At 49.9% G+C, this 25402-nt stretch overlaps 1 protein-coding gene across 3 annotated transcripts in view; it reads left to right on the plus strand.

Moving 5' to 3' along the window:
* Emilin2 (elastin microfibril interfacer 2) overlaps nucleotides 1–24957 on the plus strand; it is a 62154-nt gene extending 37197 nt beyond the window's left edge. For 2 of the 3 annotated variants that reach the window (XM_052750094.1, XM_052750096.1), the window contains exons 4-8: nucleotides 1681–3600; nucleotides 20015–20383; nucleotides 21169–21201; nucleotides 21820–21948; nucleotides 23986–24957. In XM_052750094.1, coding sequence (XP_052606054.1) covers nucleotides 1681–3600; nucleotides 20015–20383; nucleotides 21169–21201; nucleotides 21820–21948; nucleotides 23986–24323 — 2789 coding nt within the window. In that variant the 3' untranslated portion in view covers nucleotides 24324–24957. The remainder of the gene's footprint in view (nucleotides 1–1680; nucleotides 3601–20014; nucleotides 20384–21168; nucleotides 21202–21819; nucleotides 21949–23985) is intronic. The other variant, XM_052750095.1, reaches the window with a different exon arrangement.
* Nucleotides 24958–25402: the final 445 nt, after the last annotated feature.

The following is a 25402-nucleotide window of genomic DNA, read 5'->3' on the forward strand; positions in this document are numbered from 1 at the left end:
TGCTCATTACCATGAGTCCCTGATCTAGTTCAAGGCCTCTGGTTTCTAGTACACCATCATCACTGGATCCTCACCCAAACGCCTCTGGGATATCCCATGGCTGCTCCCGAGTCATAGAGATCCTGTGGTATCCATTCACAGGACAGGTCCCTTCACGAGCTCCAGCAGGTCCTAGACGGGGTAGATGTTAGGGTAGGCCAACCCAAGGCCCAGCTGTGGGCCTGGGTGGTAGCTGAGCTTTAATCCCAGCACTTGAGATCTCATGCCTTTGCTATCAGTATTTGGGAAGCACACAGGCCTTCAGTCCCGGCCACCAGGGCCACCTGACTCAGGAGGGGGCGGAGTCAGCTCCCTATGCCCTTGTCCTGAGTTCACTTTCTCCTGTTGTGAGGGGTGGGACCATCTCTCAAGTACAGGGGCCAGTTCTCTTTCTAGTATCTTAAGATAGAATAAAAATCCCAACGTGTTCTTTATAGTTCTCTGCAGGAAAGCACTTGCTTAGGAGTTTGGACATTTGGTTTTGAGTCTTGTTTTCCTGCTAAGTGGATTTTAATAAATGAAAGCTGCTTGCTATTGCAATCTCGTGTGAAAGTTACAAGAAGAGATAAAAAACATGAAACTGAAATACCTACAGCATTCTGGATTCCAGGGTCTTTCATGCACATACGGGCACACATGCATTGTATGTGATTGCGTCTATATTTTTTGGCTTTTTTCTTCCCATGCCAGGCTTGTCAGTGAGAGCCTTGTCCAGAGTTCCCCAACCATCAGAGCTCCTACAGCCATCCAGGGTGTGGCTGCTTTGCTTCTTACTCTTTATTCAGTAGCTTCTTTCTTTTCTTTTGTTTAACTTAGTGCTCTCTCTATTGATGATGTAATCCCATTTCATGACTCATTACCATGATTTTTATTTGTCCTTTGGATTGTTTTTCCTGGCTTCTTTTTCTCAGAGTAAGATGATTAGAAATTGAATGTTTATCTGGTTCTATCTCTCTCTTTCTTTTCATTTTTCCTAATCCTTTTGTGTGGTGTGTGTGTGTGCGTGTGTGTGTGTGTGTGTGTGTGTGTGTGTGTGTGTGTGTGTGTGTGTGCTGGGTCTTGAACCTAAGACGTCACACATGCTAGGCAAACATCTCCTTTGCATTTAGTATCCACAGTCTTCATAACAAGGGTAAACAAGACTCTTAGCATAAGGATGCTAAGCGAAGTGAAAGAAGATTTCTGGAGGTGTTTTGAGGACAACCTCAACTATGGGATGTCATTGCCCAGAAGTTGGATCTCTCTAAAGTGCTTTGTGGCATTTTATCACCAGCAGTCAGCTAGTGGGGTATCTGCCGTTCATTGGGAATGATGTGTTCATATGGTACAGTAGATGATATCGTGACATCAGGGTGAAAGAGATGGCTGATTATCTTGCTTCATGTGCATACTTTCAACAGCCCTGGCGGGGTGCCCATCTTCTTTACAGAGGAGGGCAGTGCAGCTCACAGAAGTTAACTAACCTTGAGCACAAACTGTAAGCAGCAGAACCAGGATAGAAAAGAGGTCTGCTGTTCTCTGCCACAGAACAGCTTGCCGTCAGTGGGGCTGCCGTGGAAGGCTTCAGTATCTTCTACAGGCACCTTGCAGAAACTAGCTTACGGTAGAAACTGGCCGTTCATGTCCTGTTCTTTCTTTCAGATACTGATCCGAGCCGAGTCTCACAGCCTAAAGAAACTTTGTCCCCGACGGAGGCAGCGGAACCAGGTCAGGTAGCAGCAGATCCAAGGCAAAGTCCTCCAGAACTTCAGCAAACCAAAGTCCAGGTGCTGGAGGAGAAGGTCGTCCGGCTCACCAGGATGGTGCTGGATCTCCAGTCCTCCATGGCAGGACTGAAGGAGAACCTCAAACACTCTATTCAAGATGATGGCATCAAAGGGCCAGCCCCGTGGCTCGGTCACCTGCACCCTCCGCCAACCCCTGACAGCACCTTTGCCGGAGACGCAGAGCCGAGCCAGCTTCCTGGCCTCCTCCATAGCAAGGAATCTGGTATGAAAGACATCAAATCTGAACTGGCTGAAGTCAAAGACACCCTGAAGACCAAGAGTGATAAGTTGGAAGAGCTAGATGGGAAGGTAAAGGGCTATGAAGGGCAGCTCAAGCAGCTACAGGAGGCTGCCCAGGGCCCCACAGTCACCATGACAACCAATGAGCTGTACCAAGCCTATGTGGATAGCAAGATAGATACCCTGAGAGAGGAGCTCATGGAAGGCATGGACCGGAAGCTGGCCGACCTGAAGAACACATGCGAGTACAAGCTGGTGGGTCTGCAGCAGCAGTGTGACGACTATGGGAGCAGCTACCTGGGGGTGATAGACCTGATTGGGGAGAAGGAGACGAGCCTGAGAAAAGACATCGCCGACCTTCGAGCCCGGCTGCAGGACCCCTCAGCCCAACCAAGTTGCTGCGACGGTCAAAAGAACGGCGGCGACGTTGACCAACAGATCAAGACGTTAGACCAGAAAATCGAGAGAGTTGCTGAGGCCACCAGGATGCTGAATGGACGGCTGGACAACGAGTTTGACCGCCTCTCTGTTCCAGAACCGGATGTGGACTTCGACGCAAGATGGAACGAGCTGGATGCGAGGATCAATGTGACGGAGAAGAATGCAGAAGAGCATTGCTTTTACATCGAGGAGACCCTCCGGGGGGCCATCAATGGTGAGGTGGATGACTTGAGGCAGCTTCTCAACCAGAAAATTCACTCCCTGGAAGACCGTCTGGGGATCGTTCTGCAGGTGGCCAACAGCTCAGACGTGGAGTTGACACCAGTGAGCCCTGCCTTGCCGGGGCAGCCAGGGGCAGGGAATGGGCAGGTGCTACTGGAGCTGAACCGCCTGAAGGACAAGGTTCAAGTGGTTGAGGACATCTGCCTGCAGGGCCTGCCTCACGGGATAGATGGTACTTTGCCAAGCGGAGAGGACCTCACACATGTCAGCCTGAGCCTTTTGGAGTCCCTCAATGAGACGATGCACAGGCAGTTCCAGGAAACGGGTCGCAGCATCCAAAAGCTCCGGAAGGACTTCAGCGCTCTTCATTCTCAGCTGAACCGCTCAGCATGCGAGGGGACTTGTTTGCAGGGCAGAGCGGGTGACAGCGGGGTAGGCGACAGTGCCGAAGCAAGCGGGTTTACTAAGACAGGGACACAAGAGAGGACAGAGGGGACTGTCCCTTCCTCCGGGGCCCCCGGGGCTCCGTGCTGCGGCCAGCTGGAGGAACGCTGGCAGAGGCTGCAGACCCACGTGCTGGCCGAGCTGGACACATGTAAGGAGAGCGCTCACGGGGTTCAGAGTGGGGTGTCCGCGGTGGAGGGCAGAGTGTCTCAGCTGGAGCAGACATGCAGCAGGCTGGATGCCATCTCCGGGGGTCTGCAGAGGATCAAGGAGGGGCTGAGCAAGCACGTGGGCAGCCTGTGGAACTGCGTCCGGCAGATGAACGGGACGCTCAGGTCGCATTCCAGAGACATTTCTGGCCTCAAGAACTCCGTGCAGCAATTCTACAGCCACGTCTTCCAGATCTCCACCGACTTGCAAGATCTGGTCAAGTTTCAGCCATCGGCAAGTAAGTGGGTTGACAGCCCCGTTCCATTGCGTGCGTTTGCAGCATGTGGCAGAGCTCTGCTAGCATTTTGGATGGCTTTGGAATTAACTACATCAGTGCTTCCCCCAAAGTGGTCCATAGATGAGTGACAGTTTGTGAATCAGAAGCAACATGCCGACAGTTACTGACCAGGCTGGGGGTGGAGCTTAGCTGGCAGAGTGCTTACCTAGCATGCATGAGGCCCTGAGTTCAATTCCCAGCACCACCTCAAGGGAGGTCTGGTGGCTAGAACTTGGGAGGTGAAGGCAGGAAGATCAGAAGTTCATAGCCAACCTAGGTAACATGAAACCCCCGTCTCAAAAGAAACATACATACACATTCACAGGCTTGCACACCCCCCCCCCCAAACACACACACAAGTTCAAGGCCAACCTAGATCATGTGAACCCCTGTCTCAAAAGAAACACGCAGGAACACACACACACACACACACACACACACACACACACACTCACACTCACATGCATTCACACACATACATGCTCACATACACAACCCCCATGTATACATACACACACACACACATACACTTACACACTCACATGCACACACACACACACATGCACACATACACACACCACAGGGATTTCTAAGACTATATAACTTCATGGCAACATTCAAGCACCTGATCTGTGTGCTTTATAAGACTGCCAGTTTGTAACACATTGAAAGCAGGAAAGGAAAATCTAATTCACCACAGACAGATGGCAAAGAACTGATCTGTGTGACATGCTGGTGGCGGCGTGAGGGGTCCAGTTTTGGCACACAGAGACTGAGGGGTCCAGTTTTGGCACACAGAGACTCAGGGCAGTGTGTATTGCCTCTGCCTGCGCCAAGAGAAATCCCCTCTATGCTAACCCATTTACTTCTTTGTCGCCATCTTTTCCATTTCCTAAGATCTCCTCCAGTCATGGCAGATAGGGTGACACCCTATTATGTTCCTAGATACAGACAGGACCATGGCCAAGAGCACTGTGAGGGCAATCACTGTAGAAAGTCCCGTAGTGCTGTGACCTAGGAAGCTCAGCATAGTGCTAAAAGCAGTGCCTACTGAGCACAGACACCCAGCCAATGTTTGTTAAGTGACTGAGTGATAGCCTCCTGACCGTTTTGAGGAATGTAAGTTAGAGCGGTAGTTTTGCTTTAAGCCAAACACAATCCTTGAAGGATAAAGATGCTTGCATCTGATCCTCTCTTTTCCACGGCCCCAGGAACAGGCCAACCCTTTCCAATTGGAGGCAAGAAGAGAGGTTGACCTAGTCAGGGTCACTACTGTTATGACGAAACACCATGACAAAGCAACTTGGGGAGAAGAGGTGTTCCTTGGCTTACACTTCACTGTTCATCATCGAAGTCAGTCGGGACAGGAACTCAAGCAGGGCAGGAACCTGACGCAGAGGCCATGGAGGAGTTCTGCTTACTGGCTTGCTCCTCATGGCTTGCTCAGCCTGCTTTCTTATAGAACCCAGAGCTACCAGCCCAGGGGTGGCCCCACCCACAATGGGCTAAGCCCTCCCCCATTGCTAATTAAGAAAATGCTTTACAGGTCTGCCTACAATCCAATTTTATGGAGGCACCCCCTTTTATTAAACATAGATTCTTTTCTCATACAATATAATCTGAATACAGTACCCATCCCCCCAACTCGTCCCAGTTCCCACTCACATCCTCTTTCCTCTGGATCCACTCCCTTTGTGTCTCTCATTAGAAGAGTCCAGGCTTCTAAGAGATGATAAACAAACACAACAAATGAAGTATAATAAGACAAAACAAAACCATCATAGCAAAGTTAGCCAAGCCAACAGAAAAACAGGAGTCCCAAGAGCAGGCATAGGAATCAGAGACCTACTCGTTCACCCACTCAGGAGTTCCATAAAAACACTAAGCTGAAAGCCATAATGCATACGCAGAGGACCTGGTGCAGACCTGTGCAGGCCCTGTACTTGCTGCTTCAGTCTCTCTGAGTTCATACGAGCTGCGCTTAGGTGATTTAGAGGGCCTTGTTCTCCCGGTGTGTTCCATCCTCTCTGTCTCCCCTACTCCTTCTGCTTCCTCTTCCTTGGGGTTCCCTGAGCTCTGAGGGGGAGGGATTTGATGGAGACATCTCATTTAGAGCTGTGTGTTCCAGGGTGTCTCTGCATGTCTGGCTGTGGGTCTCTGTATCTGTCCCCATCTGCTGCATGAAGAAGCCTCTCTGATGCTGGCTGAACTAGGCACTGACCTTTGAGTAGAGCAGAGCATCGTTAGGAGTCATTTTATTATTGTTTTCCTCTACGTTAGGTTTCCATACTGCCCCCCTCAAATACCCTTCAATTCTAGCTGTCTCTCCCTCATTCTCTCCTTTAATCCTCTCTTCCCTCCCCTTCCCCACCTGATCCTTCCATTCTTGTCTCTCTCCGACTCCCCCTCCAAACCCCCTTGCACCCATAAAATCTATTCTATTTCCCCTCAGGAAGATCCATATGTCCCGCCCCTAGTCCCTTCCTCTTATGCCTACCCTCGTCTGATGCTACAGATTGTAGCTAGACCATTTATTTAACAGCTAGTATCCAGATATAAATGAATACATGCCATATTTATCTTTCTGGGTCTGGGTTATGTCACTCAGGATGATTTTTTTCTAGTTCCATCAAATGGATGGAACTAGAAAAAAATGGCCTGCAAATTTCAAGATGTCTTTTTTTTTTAAGGGCTGAATAATACTCCATTGTATAAATGTACCACATTTTCTTTGTCCATTCTTCTATTGAGGCACATCTAGATTGTTTCTAATTTCTGGCTGTTGTGAATAGAACAGCAACAAACATGGTTGAACAAGTGTCTCTGTTGTAGGATGAAGTGTTGTTTGAGTATATGCCCAGGAGTGGTATATGTTGTTTGAGTATATGCCCAGCTGGATTTTGAGGTAGATCGATTCACATCTTTCTGAGGAACCACCATACTTATTTCCATAGTGGCTGTACAAGTTTGTACTTCTACCAGCAATGGAGGAGTGTTCCCCTTGCTCCACATCCTTGACAGCATGAGCTGTATGGATCTCTTTGGATTCTTCTATATGCAGTCATCCAGTTTGACCAGCATCATTTGTTGAAGATGTCTTTTTTTCCAGTGTGTGTTTCTGGCCTTTTTTTTTTTTTTTTTTTTTTTTTTTTAGATCAAAAATCAGGTGTCCATAGGTGTGCGGGTTTATGTCTGGGTCTTAGTTTGATTCCATTGATCAATGTGTCTGTTTTTATGACAGTACCATTGCTAGAACTTCGTGTACAGCTTGAAATCAGGAATGGTGAGAGCCATGGCAGTTCTTTTATTGTTCAGGATTGTTTTAGATATCCTGTTTCCATATGAAGCTGAAAACTGTCCTCCCAAGACATGTGAAGACTTGTGTTGGGATTTTAATGGGGATTGCATTGAATCTGTAGATTGCTTTTGGTAGGATGGCCATTTTTACTATGTTAATCCTACCAATCTAAGAGCATGGAGGATCTTTCCATCTTCTGATATCTTTTTCAATTTCTTTCTTCAATGACTTGAAGTTTTTATCATACAAGTCTTTTATTTGCTTGGTTAGAGTTACCTCAAGATATTTTATATTATTTGAGGTTATTCCAAAAGGTGTTGTTTCCCTTATTTCTTTCTCATTCCATTTGTCATTTATATATGGAGGGCTACTGATTTTTATGAGTTAATTTTTTTTTTGGTTTTTCAAGACAGGGTTTCTCTGTGTAGCTTTGCGCCTTTCCTGGAACTCACTTGGTAGCCCAGGCTGGCCTCGAACTCACAGAGATCCGCCTGGCTCTGCCTCCCGAGTGCTGGGATTAAAGGCGCGTGCCACCACTGCCCGGCATGAGTTAATTTTTGTACCCAGCTACTTTGCTAAAAGTGTTGATCAGCTGTAGGAGTTCCCCAGTGGACTTTTTAGGGTCACTTATGTGCAAATAAAGATATCTTGATTTCTTCCTTTACACTTTGTATTTCTTTGATCTTCTTCAGTTGTCTTATTGCTCTAGCTAGGACTTCAAGTGCTATATTGAATAGACATAGAGAGACCGGTTATTGTCTTATTCCTGATTTTAGTGGAATTGCTTTGAGTTTCTCTCCATTTAAGTGGATATTAGCTGTAGACTTGGCTGTAAGTTGTGGAGGCATTTTCTTAACTGAAATTCTCTCCTCTCAGGTGACTTTAGCTTGAGTCAAGTTGACACAAACCTAGCCAGCCCACAGGTCATGTTGATTAAACAGCTCTGTGTACCACCGGCATGGTCCTAGGCCTCTAGGGCCACTAGCTTATAAGCCCAAAGCCACCCCACATGGACGGCGGAGTTTGCCAGAGGGAAATGTGTGCCACATTCCATAGTTTGTAGGTGGAGCTGAGACGGGAGCTCGCAGCACACAAAGATCATTGTGTCGCCACATAGCACTCGGCCCTTTGGGTCTCCAGAGTTGGATGCAGACTTCCAGGGCCCACAGCGCTTGGGGAGCACCAGCTGTGTGCTGAGGTAGCCATTTCCCAACCTCCTCTCTCCTTGCTTTCTCTTCTCTTGGCCTCCCCTGCAAGCCTGCCATCTTTTCTATTGTGTTAACTTCCAGGTGACACAGAGCTGAGCCTTCCTGGCTCCCGAGAGCCTGTGGTCATTTCTGACTAGGCCCCCACTGAGAAGGAGCTGTGGAGAGGGCCAAGGCCAGGTCCTGGCACCTCATGAAGTGTGGGGAGAATTCATAGTAGTCGAGTAGACATGCTCTGGATTTTGTCCCTAGGCATGGCGCTCATTTTGTAGATAAGGAGTCACCAGGGCCAAGCAGGGCTGGAAACTGGCCACTGTCCCCAGGCTTAGTTATCGGCAGGACACAGCCCCCACCTCAGCTCTCTCAGCCCCTGTGTCTCTGGAATGTAGAGTTAAGGTCACGAGTCCTGTGCGCTCACAGGGCAATTGTTCCTTGTGGTCTGAATGCTGTCTGGACTGTGCTTTACAATAACAGATGCAAGCCGAATATTTCCAGTTAAATGGCAGTGCTCGACAGCGTGGGAATCTGGGTCCATTCTGAGGCAGAGCTGGAGATTAGTAACTCTGGAGACAGTGTGGTTTTCACGTCCCGTCCTTCCGATTGGGGTCATGTGGGCTTGGGAGAAGTTGTGATTGAGAGGAGCCAAAAATTAAAGAGTGGTGGTCTGTGACCTCCAGAGCCCCCAGGCCCAGGAGACCTGGAACCTGGAGTGGCTTTGGAGCTAAGGTTGAAGTCACACGTCACACGGTTAAAAGGCAACAGAACATTTACTGAGCACCGACTGCATGTGAGGCTCTGTGAGGGGCGCAGAGACCACAGGTACCCCCCTCCTTCATAACGTGCACATCCTCAGGTCCGTGGAGAAAGTGCCCAGTCTGCACACAGTGAAGAGGGGTGCTGAAGTACAGTGGGCTGTGCAGGGGGTCCTGCTCTCAGGGCACCCCGCACACATAGCAGATGGTGCCTTACTAGGTGGCAAATATGAATAAAAAGTCTGGAGGAGAACCAGACAGGCAAAGGGGATCACAGGAGCCGGCTGTTCCCCAGCCTCCCTAGATGTGTGGAGACCCAGAGGGCCTCGCAAAGGAAGAAGCCTCCGAGCTGAGCCAAGAAATCACTGAATCGAGTTGAGAGAGATGGCAGGGTGAGTAGTGAGGGGAGAGAAACTTCTCGAAGAATGTGAACAGATAACTAAGAAGTGGGTGGAATTCAAAAGGCAGGAAGAAAAGGCATTTGTGGGAAGATTTTGGTGGGAAAGGGTGTGTTTTTGTTTGTTTGTTTGTTTTTCTGTGTAATCTCCTACCCCAGTCTTGGTGGTAGTGATTTTCCATTAGTCCTGGGTCAGGAGCTCACACAGCACAGTGCTGGGCTCAGCAGCTCTTCTGTGTCGTGTCACAGTCACGTACCCACTTAGCTCTATTTTGTGCTTGACAGGAAGGTTCAAATTCACGTGGGCCACAGCCCTGGAGTCTTGGTGATCCTCCATGTGGCCCCTTTCCCCGTGTGTCCGCGTGGTTTCCTCGTACCCTGCTGCTCTTAAGTAGTCTGACTTCCAAACGTGGCAGCTGGCTTAGAGAGGGGAAGCAAAGCCCTGGTCTCTTGCAGGTGGGGACTAGCGTTAGCTGGGCATCACTTCCGCCACACACGTTCTGCTGGTCGCAGCAAACCAGCCCTGGAAGGGTAACACATCTGTCATACTGGGAGCAAGGAGTCCTGATGATGAGTCCCTTCTCCCACAGTGAGTACCCGCCCAGAGGAGGGGCTGAGGACCTGTATTTAGACCATAACCTGGTTGCAGGTCAGAAATATAAATATAAATATAAATATAAATATAAATATAAATATAAATATAAATATAAATATATAAAACTCATGTTTCTACCCAGCCCGTTGTTTGCTCACAGATCATATTCTTGTGTGACTCCATGGAGTGGGCTGAATTACCCAGCAGCTCTCAGTTGGGTCTTGTCTGTATCCCATCAAAGCAAGTGCTCTTGCCTGGGGCTTAGGAGGGATTTGGAAGAGTGTATGCAAAATGTATATATATGTATGTGTTCACACACACACACACACACACACACACATATATATATATATATATATACTCTGATGGGTACCCAACAACTTCTGAAAGATGAACAACTATATAACAACAATAATAATAATAGTTATTATTATTATTATTATGTAGACAGGGCTCAATCTTGAGATTCCCCTGCCTCCTGAGTATTGGGATTGCAGGCTAATCATTGTGGTGCTTTGTTACTCTTGCCTTCAGCTCTGACTCCTTTCATTCCATTCATTCATTCATTCATTCATTCAGTCAGTCAGTCAGTCTCTTACCTGTACCCCAGGCTGTCCTTGAACTCAAGGTAATCATCCTGAGTTCTTAAGTCACAGGTGTGTATCACCACACCTGATTCAGTAGTTTATTTAGCAGATCTCTAAGTCATGTCCTGTCTCGGTCAACATAGATCTGACACTCTAGACTCTTGAGTCTAGAGGAAAAGACAAGGAGCAGCCATGCTGGTGAAGGTCCAACCTTAGTTAGCAATCAGTACCTTGAGGAAAGATGAAATATAATAGATGGATAGCGGGGGGCAGAAATTTGTTTCAGCTGCACGGTTAGGGAGGGCGGCACCATGGAGATGACATCTGAGATATAAATAGGTTGAGGACATAAAACCTGTCGCAATCTGTGCAGGAAGATGGTCAGAGGAGAGAACGGTGTGACTCTGGGATGCCCTGGGACAGGGATGGATTTGTTCTTCTGAAAAACTAAGTTTGGCCAAGTGTATCAGCAAAAGGCAGAAAGTGAGAGGCTGCGTGGTAAAAGAGGGGGAATCTGGTCATGCCAATTATATAGCCACGGTCAGGGATCTTGACCTGAAGTAGTATGAGAAACAACTGGGAGACCTTGGTTCTCTCCCAGGCCTGAAATCCCAGCCTATCTATACTGAAGCTTTGTGACTTTGGGTAGGTTGTTTGTGCCCTCAACGCTTACCTCCTTTCTTTATCTGTGAGTTAGAAATAAGTGATAATGATGCTTTGTGAGTATTCGGGATTATATAGCACTTGGTGATCAGTGAACATCCCCCCACCCCGTTTTAATTCACTCTCAACCCAATGTGTGCAGAATCTGCTCCTGGCTGAGCTTGTCTCTCCTTTTCCTCCTGCAATGTACACACACACACACACACACACACACACACACACACACACACACACACACACACACAAACCTCCTGCCATCACCCGGAGGAGAGTGGAGCCTGGGATGAGTCAGTCCCTTCCAGAGAGCCGCAGGGTGATGTTTCTCTTTCCTTTCTTTTCCACATTAGGGGCCAAATGGAGAGTGTAGAGCCTAGAAATCTCCCTGCCAGAACCCACAGAATCACGTCCTCAGACCCTTGTTGATTGCAAGCTTGTTCCTTCTGAACACATGGGGAGTTTTTCGAGCCCTTGGTTCTCTGTGCACCAAGACCTTCGGGTTGGGGTGCAGTCCTGGGTCCCTGTGTTCCTGGGTCTCATTTTCCCACATGGGTGGCACTGTTGGTCCTTCAAGCCACCTTTCAAATACCCTTGCCTTCTTCCCCTCAAGTCATTCATTCCATCCTCCTCAAGCTGTGGCCAGTCACCTGCATCCCCTTGAGTAGACGTTTGGTGCCGAGTGCTAATCCTCCCAGGTAAGCATGAAGGGCAGAGTCCGCCTTCCTGCCAGGGACCTAGGATAACCCTAGTCTATAACGTGACTGTCAACAGAGCCTGGGTTTGCAGGATCACCCAGGCTCTGGCTGAGGATGAACCTCACAGGAACCAGCGTTTCCCCTCTAACTTGTGAGAAGGGAGAGGTGCTGGCGCTGAGGAAGGGAGATGCCGCTGTGGACAGGGAAGTCTCTTGTCGTGTGTCTCTCTTGTCATGGTTCCAAGAAGGGACAGCCCTGCCGAGATACAACCACAGACAGCCTTTCAACATCCTGTGGTGAGAACACGTGGGTTCTCATTTTGTGGCTCCTGGTCTGGCCCCCAGGGAATCCCGCCTCTTGGAATTCTGTTACAATGCAGACTTAAGGATCCTATTTTTATCAAGTTCCCTATGGTAGGCTGTAACAGTGACAAAGCTCAGACTGTTGAAATACCGACCCATAAAGTCTGGCTGCGGCTGGTGGCTGCCAATAGTACCCTGTTGGCTTTTGCCTTGGCCTTAAAATCCACTGAGTTTAGGGGCAGCCTGAGTCCAAGGTACAGTGATGGACTATCAGAATTCTGTGAACTCACATAAAATAAATGAATATGTATGTCAGGCAGTCAAAACTCACAGGCCGTTCTTCCCTGGGGGCATCTGGTTTTCGTTACACCCTATTGCTGTAAATAGCAGCTTTTATTCATCAGACATTTGAATTTTGGGTCTGGAGAGATGGCTCAGCAATTAAAAGTAGGCATGGCTCTTCCAGAGGACTGAGTTCAGTTCCAAGACCCTGCATTGGGGAGGAGCTCCTAGCCTTCTATGACTCCACACCTCTGGCCTTCTCAGGGACCCCGATTCACACGCGTGTGTGCATGCATGCATGCGCGCGCGCACACACACACACACACACACGATTTAAACAGTAATCATGCTAAAACAACAGCACAATTCTGAATTTGAACAGAGGTGTTCTGGACCAGAGCCTCCCACGTGGCCACGTGGGTGAGCCCTGTGTAACTTCCAAAGACATGGATCACGCGAGATTCCCACTCAGCAAGGGTGAGGTGAGCACTGGGAATTGGTGGTTAAAACGAAAAGCCACTCCCAGCTGGGTTCTCGAAGTGGAAGGAAAGTCACATCACACGCGGCAGGGCAGACAGAGGTGCAGTCACACAGGGCAAGGGATGCCCAGATCGGGGTGGGGCAGATAAACTCCCGAGTCTGACACCATACCACTAACACAAAGTCAGCCATGGGAGGGAGCCCGCTTACAGGCTCCGCTGTCTTCCAGCTTTTAGCTGTTTTATTTTTACCTGTCTGTGGGGCCCAGGAGAGAACCCGCCGCCTTGTGTGTGCTCAGCAAGCACTGTACCACAGAGCCACATCCACAGCCAGCGCCGGCCACTGATGGGTCTCCCTTCACAGCGTATTCATATAAACGCTAGAGTTGACTGTGAATTCACCTTTCACAAACTTCCAGGGAGCCCCCCACCCCACTCTCCTCACCCACTCCCCTCTGCCATGGGATCGAGGGCTGATGAAACACAGAGGGCTTCCGTTCTGATGTCACCGCAGAGAGTAACACGCCACGCGGCTGTCGATGTCACCCAAGACAGTAGCGTGTGTTACAGATGTTGATGTCACCGCAGATAGTAATGTGTGATTCAGATGTTGTCACCACAGATAGTAACATGTGTGATACAGCTGTTGATGTCACAGCTGTACTGGATTCCTGTTTCCACTGGTTTGGACCAAGCAGAAATTAGATCTTGGACCCATTTTGCCCTCTGTGGGCTCCAGTGTCTTCACTTCTGACCCTTCTCTTGAAGGTCTGTCCTCGGTGAGGTAACTCAGAACGTCTCTTTCCATTGTAACCCAAACCGGAAACCGGAGCGAGTGGTATGGTCAGAGCTGGGCCTTCCTTCCACTGGGTGTTTCCCCGCCACGCTGTCAAGAGAATAGTTGAGATCATGGGATGATTGCCTATGAGATCTGAGCAGGCCTTTCACATGCCACCTCCCGTCTGGCACATGCCACCTCCCGTCTGGCGGTCACCGCTTCACCTTCCCGCAAGGAGGGTCAGTCACCAGGCCCGTGTGCTCTGCAGCTCTGGATCCCATGTTTCTGAGCTAAAGCAGCCATTTATCCTGCCTTGGGCTATAATGGGAGAGGCTTCTCCAGGACTCGGGCCCTGTGGCCTGGGGAGCATCTTCCATTCATCACTTAGCATTCTGCAGTGCCATGGTTTGATGCATTTGTTTTACATTTTACTTTTAAATTTTAATTATTAAAACGAGGGGGGGATGAAGGAGAGAGCACACGCATGCGCCACAGCACGCATGCGGAGGTCGGAGGGCAGCTTTCAGGAGCGGTTCTGTCTTCTCCCATTGCTGAAGCGGGGTCTCTCCTTTCTTCCGTGCTGTATGCTCCAGGCTAGCTGGTCCTCCAGCTTCCGGGAAATTCTGTTTCTGCCTCTCCTTCTGCTGTAGGAGTTCTGGGATGCTGTGGCATCTACCTTTTAAAATGCTGTTTCCAAGGCTGGAACTCAGGTTGCCATGCTTGGATAGCAAACATGTTTACTCACTGAGCCATCCTGCTGGCCCTTGGTCATTTTTGTTTTTAAGACAGTGTCTTGTTACGTACCCCTTATTGGCCAGGCATTTTCCTCTGGAGCCCAGGTTAGCCTTGAACTCGCTGCAGTCCTCCTGCCTCAAACTTCCAAGTGCTGAGCATAGAGGGTATATGCAGTACATCTGGATGGTGAGTTTTTTTAAAAGTTTGAAACCTCATTGGGTAGATTCTCCAGCTTCAGTACATGGATGGAAGGTACATCCTCTGTCAGGCAGGTCCAATCCATGACCCACAGGCCATATGTGGTTGGCCAAAAATAGCTATAAATGTGGCCCAACACATAACCATAAACTTAAAACATGACTTTTATGTGTGTGATTTTTGTATGTGGTGTATGTACATGTACGCATGTCAGAGGTCAAGCTCCATGTCTTCCTCAGTCACTCTCCACCTTTTTTTAAGGAGAGTGTGTGTGTGTATGTACACGCACGTGCGTGCACATATGAGTGCAGATGCCCACAGAAGCTAGAAGCATGAGGTTTCTGGGGCTGGAGTTTCAGTGAGACTAACATAGGTGCTGGAAACCGAATGTGAGTCTTTTGCAAGGGCATCCTGTGCTCCTAACCACCAAGGCATCTCTCCATCCCTCTACCTTATTTTTTGAGACAGAGTCTCTCACTGAGCCTGGAACTCAGTTTCTCAAGTTGCCAACAAGCTCTGGGGATCTGACTGTGTCTGCATCCCTCTCAAAGCACCAGGGTTCCTCGTGTGCCCCTGCACCTGGCTCTTTTGCATGCGGGGGTGGGTGCTGGGGTCTGAACTCAGGTCCTCAGGCTTGCATGGCAGGCCTTTTACTGAACGAGTCATCTCTCCCTTTCGGTTCTTGAGCAAATGGTTAGCTACCCCTGCCGGACACAGGGACCCCAGATATTCGTACCGTCTTCTGATGGATTGCACTTGACATTCACACAGCGTGCTATGGTCAGCACGTGTCTGACAGGTGTCTGGATTCCGCCTGGATGACGAGAGGGGGTGCTGCAGAGTCTGAGGCTGAGAGCTAGGGAGGCGATGCTGGCTTCCCACAGCCAGACCTCCAAGGCAGACCCTAGCAGTAACGGTGAGGGTCGCCTTCTCGGTCTTTCTGTGACTACACACCACCCGGCGGCCAGGTGTGTAGCTGCTCCCTGCCCCTCTCTGCCAGGAGCTCAGCCCCTCTATCCCGGGTTCTGAGGCAGCAGATAAAAGCCAAGGACTCCTGTGGATGGAGGGTGTCAGCTCAGCTGAAGACACCATCATATCACCGCAGCCTCCTGAGGAAAGTCTTGTCTTAGTAAAGCTGGCATTGGCTTCTAATCCGCGCTCTCCATCCCCCCCCCCCCCCTTATTTTGATAGTCTTTCTCTAACTTTATAGTCTTTCTCTAACTATCCCTGGCTGGCCAGGAGCTCACTTTATGACCCATACTGGCCTCAAACTCAATCCTTCTGCCTCAGCTTCCTAAGTGCTGAGATTATAGCCATGAAACCATGAAACTTAATCAGAGCTTTGAAGGACAGGGTGGGGGACACCCAGGGAGTGACCCCTCCTCTTCTCTCCGGTCCTCCTGGGGCCAACTGTTGGCAGCTAGGCCTGGTACCCTGGGGGCTGAGTGTTCCTTACACTCCTCAAGTGATAAACCTGGCTCTGGTGAGGAGTTCACTTTCTGGATGAGAAATGGGTGTGTTCAGGAGAGTTCTCTTTCTAGATTGAAGAGAGTGCTACTTAGCCTTTGCTAGGACTTGGTAATAAATATCTGTGGAATCACCATGTGACACTGGGTGGAGCCCAAGCTGGGTCAGAACCAGCTTTTCACTGTTATCTCCCTATGGGGTGGTGGCAGTTTCCCAGCATGCAGCTCTGCTCACCCCTAGAGCCCCTGACTTCCCCAAGATGAACTGGAGGCTCTTTGCTTAGACAGTATTTTGGTTCTTGCTTTCAGTGTCTTCCACTTGTTATGGTGAGGCTGGTGTGGAGAGAGACGAATTAAAAAGAGCCATCACGGTCCCGTGTGCCTAAACTTCTCAAGTACGACCCTAGAATGGCAGTGATTGGGGGGTAGAATTAGGGTTCCTGGGTGAGTTGTAGTAAGCATCATACTCCGAGGACCTCTGACTCAGTGTCACGTGCTAGGTCCTGGGGACCAGAGAAAAGATCGCACGCCCACCCCTCCAGCTGTAGATGGAAGAGACAAAATGAAAAGCGGCCCGAATTGTTGCTTGCTCAGACTTCGGGGAAATCTTCAGGGCTTCACAGAGGAGGTGGTGTTTGGACTAGACTTCAGGGGTGGGTGCTGGAGAGGTGGTTTTGGGGGCCCAGGGAGGCTCAGTGAGGGCTTGGCAGTAGTGACGGAGGCAGGAACTGGATACAGGGGAGATGTAGTTTGGGTTTATGGCAGTAGAAAACTGGAGTTTTCATTAGTGAGTATGGATCGTACAGAATGTTTCAGGACGTTTTCACGAGTGCACACTGCACTTGGGTCTTTCATCTCCCTTACCTTTCATTCCCTCCTCCCCTTCTCTATTGATTTCAACTTTTTAGGTTTGTTTGTACACACATTCATGTGTGTAGGTGCGTGTGCATGTGCAGGCTAGAAGTCGGGGCCAAATGTCTATTATTTTCCACCTTCCCTAAAAAGACTTTATTTTTGTCTGAGTGTTTTGCCTGCATGTATATCAGTGCCCCACATAGATACACGCAGAGCCAAGGAGGGTGTCAAATCCCCTGGGAATGGATTTACTCACAGTTGTGAGCTGCCATGTGGATGCTGGGAATTGAACTTGGGTCCTCTACAAGAGTAGCCAGTGCTTTTAAATGCTGAAAAAAATCTCTCTAGCCCCAAGATTTTTGAGAGTATGAGTGTTCACCTACATGTGTGTACATGCATCACATGCGTGAATGCCTGTGAAACTGGCTTTTCACATGGGTGCTCAGGGTCTCATGCTTGCTTGGCAAGCATGTTACCCACAGAGCCGTCTCCCTAGGACTCTGTGCCTTTAAGAAACCCACCTTTCATTTTTTACCCTTCTTCCAAAATAATCTCTCTACTGTTTTCCCATTCTATTTATTTGTTTTTTTCGACAGAGTCTAAGCGATCCAGAGCTTGATCTGTAGCCCAGGCTGGCCTCAAACTCACCAGGCTCCTCCTGCCTCTGCCTCTTGAGTGCTGGGATTAAAGGCATGCGCCATCACTGGCTCATGACCTTTTAGAAAAAAGTCCATATTCACAAGGGGCTAGGAGTATGGGGCGTTTACCCACCAACCCCACAGTTCCCCAGAGTTTTCTTGAGTGCGAGCAGCAGGAAATATTAGATAGAAGGATTTATTGCAGAGAATCTTGCGGAGATAAACAGATAGAAAATAAAGGATACCCTCGAGAGGGCCTGGAACCTTTTCCAATGGGTCCCTGACTGTCTCTGCCCCAGGGTATTTATAGAGACGCCAAGGGGTGAAGCAAAAGACCTCCTCCCCCAACACAGCCAAGTGCAGACCATCTCAGACACCTGCACTCAGGCCCGTGGTCCTAATCATCCTCTATGCAGACATGCTGGGTAAAGCCATGAGGAACCCGAAAATGGGCTCAGAAGTGCCAGCAGTTCACATCAGTGCCACGTGGGTGTGGAGGCCTGCCTGTAATTCCAGCCTCAGAAGGCAGAGTCAGGGCATCCCCAGAGCAAGCTGGCTAGAAAAACTAGCCCTATCAGTGAGCTCTAGGTTTGATTAAGAGAGCCTGTTCCAATGAATAATGGGGAGCCCTAAGGATGGTTCTCACATCAATGACATTAAACTCTGGCCTCTACCTCTACACATGTGCACTGCACATATAAAAATCATGCATATATGCACATCACATAAAGGAAAAATGAAAATAGATTTCAGATGTGAGGAAACATGCTATCTTCTCAACTTCCAACAGTCCTCAACACATTTTTCTATATTATAAAATATATCCAGGCACTTTTCAGTCTCATGTTTAAAATACTAGCAAGTCTCCTCTGTGAACTCTCCTGCTTCCTTATATACCGGGATTTTTTTTTTTTTCTTTTTTTGAGACAGGGTTTCTCTGTGCAGTTTTGGTGTCTGTCCTGGATCTTGCTCTATAGACTAGGCTGGCCTCAAACTCACAGACATCTGCTTGGCTCTGCCTCCCGAGGGCTGGGATTAAAGATGTGTGCTACCACTGCCTGGCTTTTTTTTTTTTTTTTTTTTTAAAGGTTTATTTATTTATTATGTATACAGCATGTATGACTGCAGGCCAGAAGAGGGCACCAGATCTCATTACAGATGACTGTGAGCCACCATGTGGTTGCTGGGAATTGAACTCAGGTCCTCCGAAGAGCAGCCAGTGCTCTTAACCTCTGAGCCATCTCTCCAGCCCCTACACCTGGATTTCTCTGACATCCCTCACCATTGTCCTAGAATAACCTTTAACCCTTGTTCTGGGTAAGACCCTCAACTCTTTCATCGTTTCCTCATTTCCGTGGAACACATGCCCCTGTAGCTTTTAAAGAAAGAATGCTTTTGCGTTTTAAATTCTTTTTTTCCTGAGAGGTTTTGGTAGTGCTGGCTGGCCTAGAACTTATCCCTCTGCTGAGCTCCCAAATGACACCAGGACAGTCACACCATCACACCTGCTTACCACCTGCATCCATAGTGGGATATCCAGCTGTCCTCCTTGGCAGAACTGAAATGGTGATTACTCAGATCATTCTGTGGAGCTTATTCTCTCATGAAAACTGGTCAGAGAGGGCCGAGGAGTAACTTTTTGGGAGTGCTCTGGAAACCTGCTTTTGAGTGGAAGAGGAACATGTATTTGACCTACAATATATATTTTGTCATTGTCACTGTCCAGCTCTAGGTGCTGGGGCACAGCAGGCACCAGACTAATAGAAGATGTGGACGGCATTTGCATTTGCAAGTGGTATGTTTTCAGATGCTCTGGTGAGCACGTAGCAAGGGCTTGTTGGAATTCTAGTTCCAGGAATGTATTCTCGGCTGCGTCACTGTGGTAGCCACCACCGAGACACACAAAGCAGGAGGTTCCCCTCTTGGGAAGTCCCTCCCTGGTGATCTGAAAGTGTGGGGAAGTGGTGGTGCTGCTGCTGCTTTGAGGTCAGTGCCAACTACAGGGGCAGCCAAGGTTCCCGACATCTGCCTGGGCAGCCCTGCGGGAGCCAGCAGTGAGGCCCCCAGTCTGATGTGGAGGCTGACTTGCTTTAGAGACTGTGGTAGCCAATGGCATTGGATCATGGTGGTAACGTGAGTGATCTGTGACGTGAGCATGCAGTGAAAAGATATGAGGTATTAGAGCTGGATCCGGCTGTTGCAGAGTGTTGTCATCTACACTTGAGGCCCCAGCTGTCTTCCTAGCTCTCCCTGGCTTATCGGAGGTAGTGTGACTCTAGTTCCTTCAGGAGATACCAGGCCAATGACCTGAAGCTGTGGCATCCTTTACATCCTGTTGGGGACAATGCCTCAGCTACACAGGCGTTCGTAGCTAATCAAGGGTTATGCCATGGAGGTCTCACACTGGGGACCTGGAGACATTTTAACATTGTTTTTCTTTCTCGCTGTTTAGCAGAAGAACCCTCAGAATTACCCCAGCCTCCATCTGGGAAGACCCCACTAGAACCCACCAGACCTTCAGAGGCGGCCCCCACTGAACCACCCCACCTGACCCCACCGCCGGAGGACTCTTCCAGACCACCACAGACAGGCCAGCGGCCACTCTTGCCCCAGAGGCCCCTGAAGCCGCCCCCTCTGCCTGCCTGGCCTGGCCGCCCAGGGCTGCCCTACCTGCCTGGCTCTAGTGGGGTCATCATGGAGACCGGAGAAGCTGGGCCTCCAGGAAGGATGGTCATGTCTGGAAGGGGCCTGCCCCAGGGAGTGGATGGACAGATGGGGCAGGGGCCCGTTCCCAGCTCGGAAGGCTATGCAGGTGCCCCAGGTGAGTCCACCCTTCAGAGGGCACAGGAGGGCGGACTGCTCTAGCCTACGCCTGCTGTCGTGTGCTGTGGGTCTAGAGTTCTACCTTTAGGGGACACAGGTCGGCGAGGTAGCTTCTAAGGGCACTAGAGTTTGGAAGAAATAATGTAACGGCCATGGGTGAGAACAATGACGCCGACAGTCAGAACTGGCGCCATCTCTCCTGGTAGCCCTCCCAGCAGCACTCAGAGGCCAGTGTTGGTGGGGTCTGTTCCATGTGTCTGGGACACGGATGTAAACAAGCACACCTGCTGGGGACAATTCGGAGTCCCTTTCCAATCAGATGAGGTTGCCCAGCCTCCAGGAGCACCCAGTCACTGGCAGGGCAGGGGTTAACTCCTCCCAGAGGTCTGATACATCAATAAACCGGTTCAGGACCAGGACTGTCTGGTGAGATGGGGCAGTGGGGAAGAGACACTTGCTCTTAGCCAGCAGGGCTGTGGCCATCACAGTGGCTTTTCCTAAAATGAGTCCATCTTTTGTTTTCATTTCATGGATGCTTATGCACACATCTAATGCCACACGGTGTTCACGTGGAGGAAGGTGTATGAATCTGTGGGTGGATCCGCCTTGCCTGACTGCTTGTACTCCTGTCTAAGCATAAGGTGGCAGGTGAAGAAGCCATCTCCCAGCTTGTGTCTGTGCTCTGTTTCTTTAGTGACAGAGACCCAATCTGAACATTTTGGTGAAGGGAGAGAGTTCTGTAAAATACCTGTTCAGGATCTGACATCCCACTCTGTTTTTCAGGCTACCCCAAGTCACCTCCTGTAGCCACCCCAGGTATGTCTACTCAGCATCCTGAACAGAGTTGTTCCCCTTGGTGGTCTCTGCCCTGCACTTCCTGCCTCTTCCCTCCGGGCTGTGGGCATGGGTAGAGCCTGGAGCCTTGCCCTTCCACACCCAACAGCCCTGAGGTCCTGGCCTCTATGGACTGAAAACCCTCAAGAGGCTCAGAGACAGGAATTTTTCCTCCTACACCTTCTCTGTTCATGTTTTCCAAAGGGAGTACTGGGTGGGCTGGGCCCTGTGTGGTCCTGAGGAGCTTTCTGGGGCCCAGGCTTTATTGGATCACAAGCAGCTCCCTAGCTGATGATCTTGATGTACCCAGCACCAGCCCCTGATGCAGCACACAACAGTCTCGCCTACAACTGCATTCTTTCTTACACACACACCAGCTTCCTGTGTACTACTCTAGATACACAATCCCCTTGGGGCTTTCATACGAAGCGTCCACGTGTCTCTTACACCTGTCCGGTTCCCCAGTTGCTCTGTACTAGCTGCTGGTCTGGGAAGGGGAGCCTCTGGGCCTTCGGCAGGAGGCAGAGCTCGTACCCTAGTCTACGTCAACACTTTCAGAAGACAGGCCGGTCCATGTGCTCTTGCCTCTCTCTGCCCTAGGGGTGCCACTGCCTGCTCTGGTGTCCTTTTCAGCCGGTCTTACCCAGAAGCCTTTTCCCAATGATGGAGGTGTCGTCCTCTTTAATAAGGTGCTGGTAAACGATGGGGATGTATACAACCCCAACACTGGTGAGTGAACTGGGATTCTGTCTTGCTTCATCCAAATGCAGGTACCTCCCCCCCCACCCCCGCCCCCCGCCCCGTGCTGGGGAGACCATAAGCTGCTTTATCACCAAACCTCCAACTCCTGGGCTGCAGGTGCGGGAGGGAGCACATGGCCCCACCACACTGGCCACCAAGTACACTTTATCTGTCAATCATCAGAGGCAGAGACTCCCTTCAGAATCTTGTGTTTATGATGAGAGGCAAAAAAAAAAAAAAAAAAAAGCTCTGCTCTCTCCAGAAGGGGCCTCACGCACTGAGCCAGAACTAAAGTGTGGCCTTTGGGAGGAGTGTCTGCAGCACTCAGGCCTGTTTCCAGAACCCTGTGAAGCGTGTGGTGGAACCTGCTACAAGCTGGGACAACATGGCCTTCTTTCCCTTCTTCCAGTTGGCACCGTCTCACACACCTGCTCTAGGCGCCCCCCGCCCCCCATACGCTGGCATAGACCCCTTCCTCAGAGCCAGACGTGGAGCTTTCCTGCCGCTTAAAGGCAACAGTTCCCTCCGACGCCCATAGCTGGCCACCCAGGATGATCCTGTCTGGACCATGGGGCGCCGTCTCCTCGCCTTTAGCAGTTGCGGCTGCTGTGTGTGTAGACAGGGTCTTCATTAGCTTCCTGGTAATTTCTAGCCACTCTTTCCACAATCCCCTGCCTGGTTACCATCTGGCTAAGTCACACTGGTTCTGAATTATCAGTTGCATCTAAGTCACTGGCAGACCTCAGATTAAGAATTGAGGTATCCAGACTGTTTGGAGCAAAAATTAGCCATCTTTCTAATCTATGCTTAGCGGCTTTGTGCCAGCGTTGGGGGTTTTGATTGAGAATGAGGGACTCTTTCACTTCTGGCTACGGTGGTTGTAGGGATCACTTGTCCACGCACATGGGCTGGTGGTCCTCACAACAGGCCAACAGTCACCATTTTTTTCTTTTTTAAAATTCCTAGAGTCAGTCTCGAGAGCAGGTCGGTACTATCAAGGAAGTTCATGTAATGGTGAGCTAGCCTTGCTCCCATCAGACAGGCAAATAAAAGCTTGGCCCAGTACACTGGGGCCTGATCTGTTCTCAGAGTCAGGCACTTCAAGATTCTAGGAGTTATAAACAGGATACAATTTCAATAGTAAGCATGGAAGGGGGCAGGGTGACCTCAGGCCGACTTGATGGCGAGGCTCTGCATACAGCGGTCCAGGACCTTCCCTCCCTGGGATGGAGGCTGAGTGGTCCACCTCTAGGCACTTCCTTTGCTTCCCAGATCATGTGGGCACTACATTAGCGGACAGCAGGGCTTCTGGCCACAAGTGGCTATCACCTGTACTCAAGAGGTTGAACCTCCTAGAGGAGGAGAGTTAGCATGGCCTCCTAGGGTGGTTCAGTGTCTGCATCTTGTTGAGCTGTCTCAGGAATTCGGTCCAGCAGCCCAGCTTTTGTGTGTACACAATGAGGAGAAATGCCCCAAGAGACATCCAGGATTTAGGAAGGTGCTTTTTAACAGGGCGGGGCGGGGTCTTGGTCCCAAGTCTTCAGGCAGCACATGCTATTGCACCTGGCATGTAGAGCAGGAATGTTGGTGGAACTGGCTGCCTATCCCAGCAGGGGCAAGGCCAGTTTCTGCTTTCTAACCTGCTATGTCTAGGTGAGAAGAATCACATTACTCCAGGCCCTGGGTTGTTGGAGCTCTTATCTTTTGGATGTTACAAGCTTAAGACAGTGGGCTATGAAATGAGGAACACGTCGGTATGAGCTGAGTGGTCTGCACTCAGGCCCCGCAGCTCATACCGACGTGTTCATTTCATAGCCACACTGGAGTTCATCTTCATACTGAAAAACAGGTGGGGGCAGGTGCCACAATCTCCCAAGCGGCCAGCCTTCTACAGATTTGCTGATTGATCATCCTCCTTTGTCCGGGTCTTTGGGTGCTAAAACCCAGGGGCAATAAGAGGAAACTTGAAGTGGCCTTGTGTGGCACCAACCCTGTCAGCTCACCTGTCTGCCTGGCTCTTTCTAGGGATCTTCACAGCACCATACGATGGGCGCTACCTGATCACAGCCACCCTCACCCCCGAGAGAGATGCCTACGTGGAAGCGGTCCTGTCTGTTTCCAATGCCAGTGTTGCCCAGCTGCACACAGCTGGGTACAGGAGAGAGTTCCTGGAATACCATCGTCCTCCTGGGGCTGTGCACACCTGTGGAGGACCAGGAGCCTTCCACCTCATTGTGCACTTGAAGGCAGGAGATGGAGTCAACGTCGTGGTGACTGGGGGCAGGTTGGCCCACACAGACTTTGACGAAATGTACTCCACCTTTAGTGGTGTTTTCCTGTATCCTTTCCTTTCCCACCTCTAGGGAAGTCAAGAGGGGAAGGTTGTAAACACTCCAAAGCTTTAATATATTCAGTTTATGTAACTGGAGCACTGGTCTAGTTTACTACACACACTCCACCTGCCCCCAGGATAAAGGTCTTACCTCACTGTAGAGACTGCTACCCCTTAGGAGTTTACAGGCAGCCTTGGAAAGTGACACATGGTTAATGTGGCCCCCATTTTTCTGGAACTCTAACTGGGCAACGAGAAGACTTGGCAAGTCCCTTTGGCAAGTCCCTTTGGCTAGAAGCTGGCTTCTCCTGGGCTAGGCCTATGCGGTGCTACCTGTGGAGGTTCAAGCTGCTCCCCTGCTGGGCCTGCTGCAGCTGGAGAATCTGTAGTTGGCCTTCACTGGAGAACACTGGAGCAGATGCTTCTCTACACTGCACGTAGGAGAATTTAAACACTGAAGTGCTGATGTGGCCTGGACCCAGAGTTTAATCTGGGCTGTCCCACACTTGGCTTGCTGTTCCCGTCTGGGACTCATCTCTGCTCACCTGGGCCCTGCTGCAAAGGGGGATGCAACAGACATTATTTATGAAACTTGTTGGGCTCCTTAAATGACATGTACAATGCAAGTGCAAAGATAGGGAGCATCAATAAAGATGTCAAAATCACTATGTTCCTTTTCCTTACCGGATGCCTTACGGGTTTGACTTTAAAAAGTAATCTTGTGTAAATTAATCCCAACCTTTAAACGGCTACCTGCCAGCTTCCAGGCTGTACACATTTGCGTTTTGATTTTGGCTGGTAAACACAGGCCAGATGTCCTTGAAGGTCAGGGCCTACCATGGTCCTGCAGCTGAAGAGGGGCTCTGTTAGGGGTAGTGATCTGGTTACAGGCTAATGAGACTGACTTCTCATTGCTCCACTGCACAGCTTGCTGGCAGGGACAGCACTACGAACTCTGGTTCCTAAGCAACAAGAGGCCCAATAGAAAACGGATGGCTGACTGGAAGCTGAGATCATCTGAGAGGACAGGCAGATTAGTCTAGGAGGCCTAGCATAATTCTTTCCCAGCAGCCCCACGATGCTCTAGGCACATAGGAGGCATGTAGCTCA

This window comes from Peromyscus californicus, unplaced genomic scaffold, assembly GCF_007827085.1.
Source record: "Peromyscus californicus insignis strain IS unplaced genomic scaffold, ASM782708v3 Scaffold_21__1_contigs__length_65335640, whole genome shotgun sequence".
NCBI classification, from domain to species: domain Eukaryota; kingdom Metazoa; phylum Chordata; class Mammalia; order Rodentia; family Cricetidae; genus Peromyscus; species Peromyscus californicus.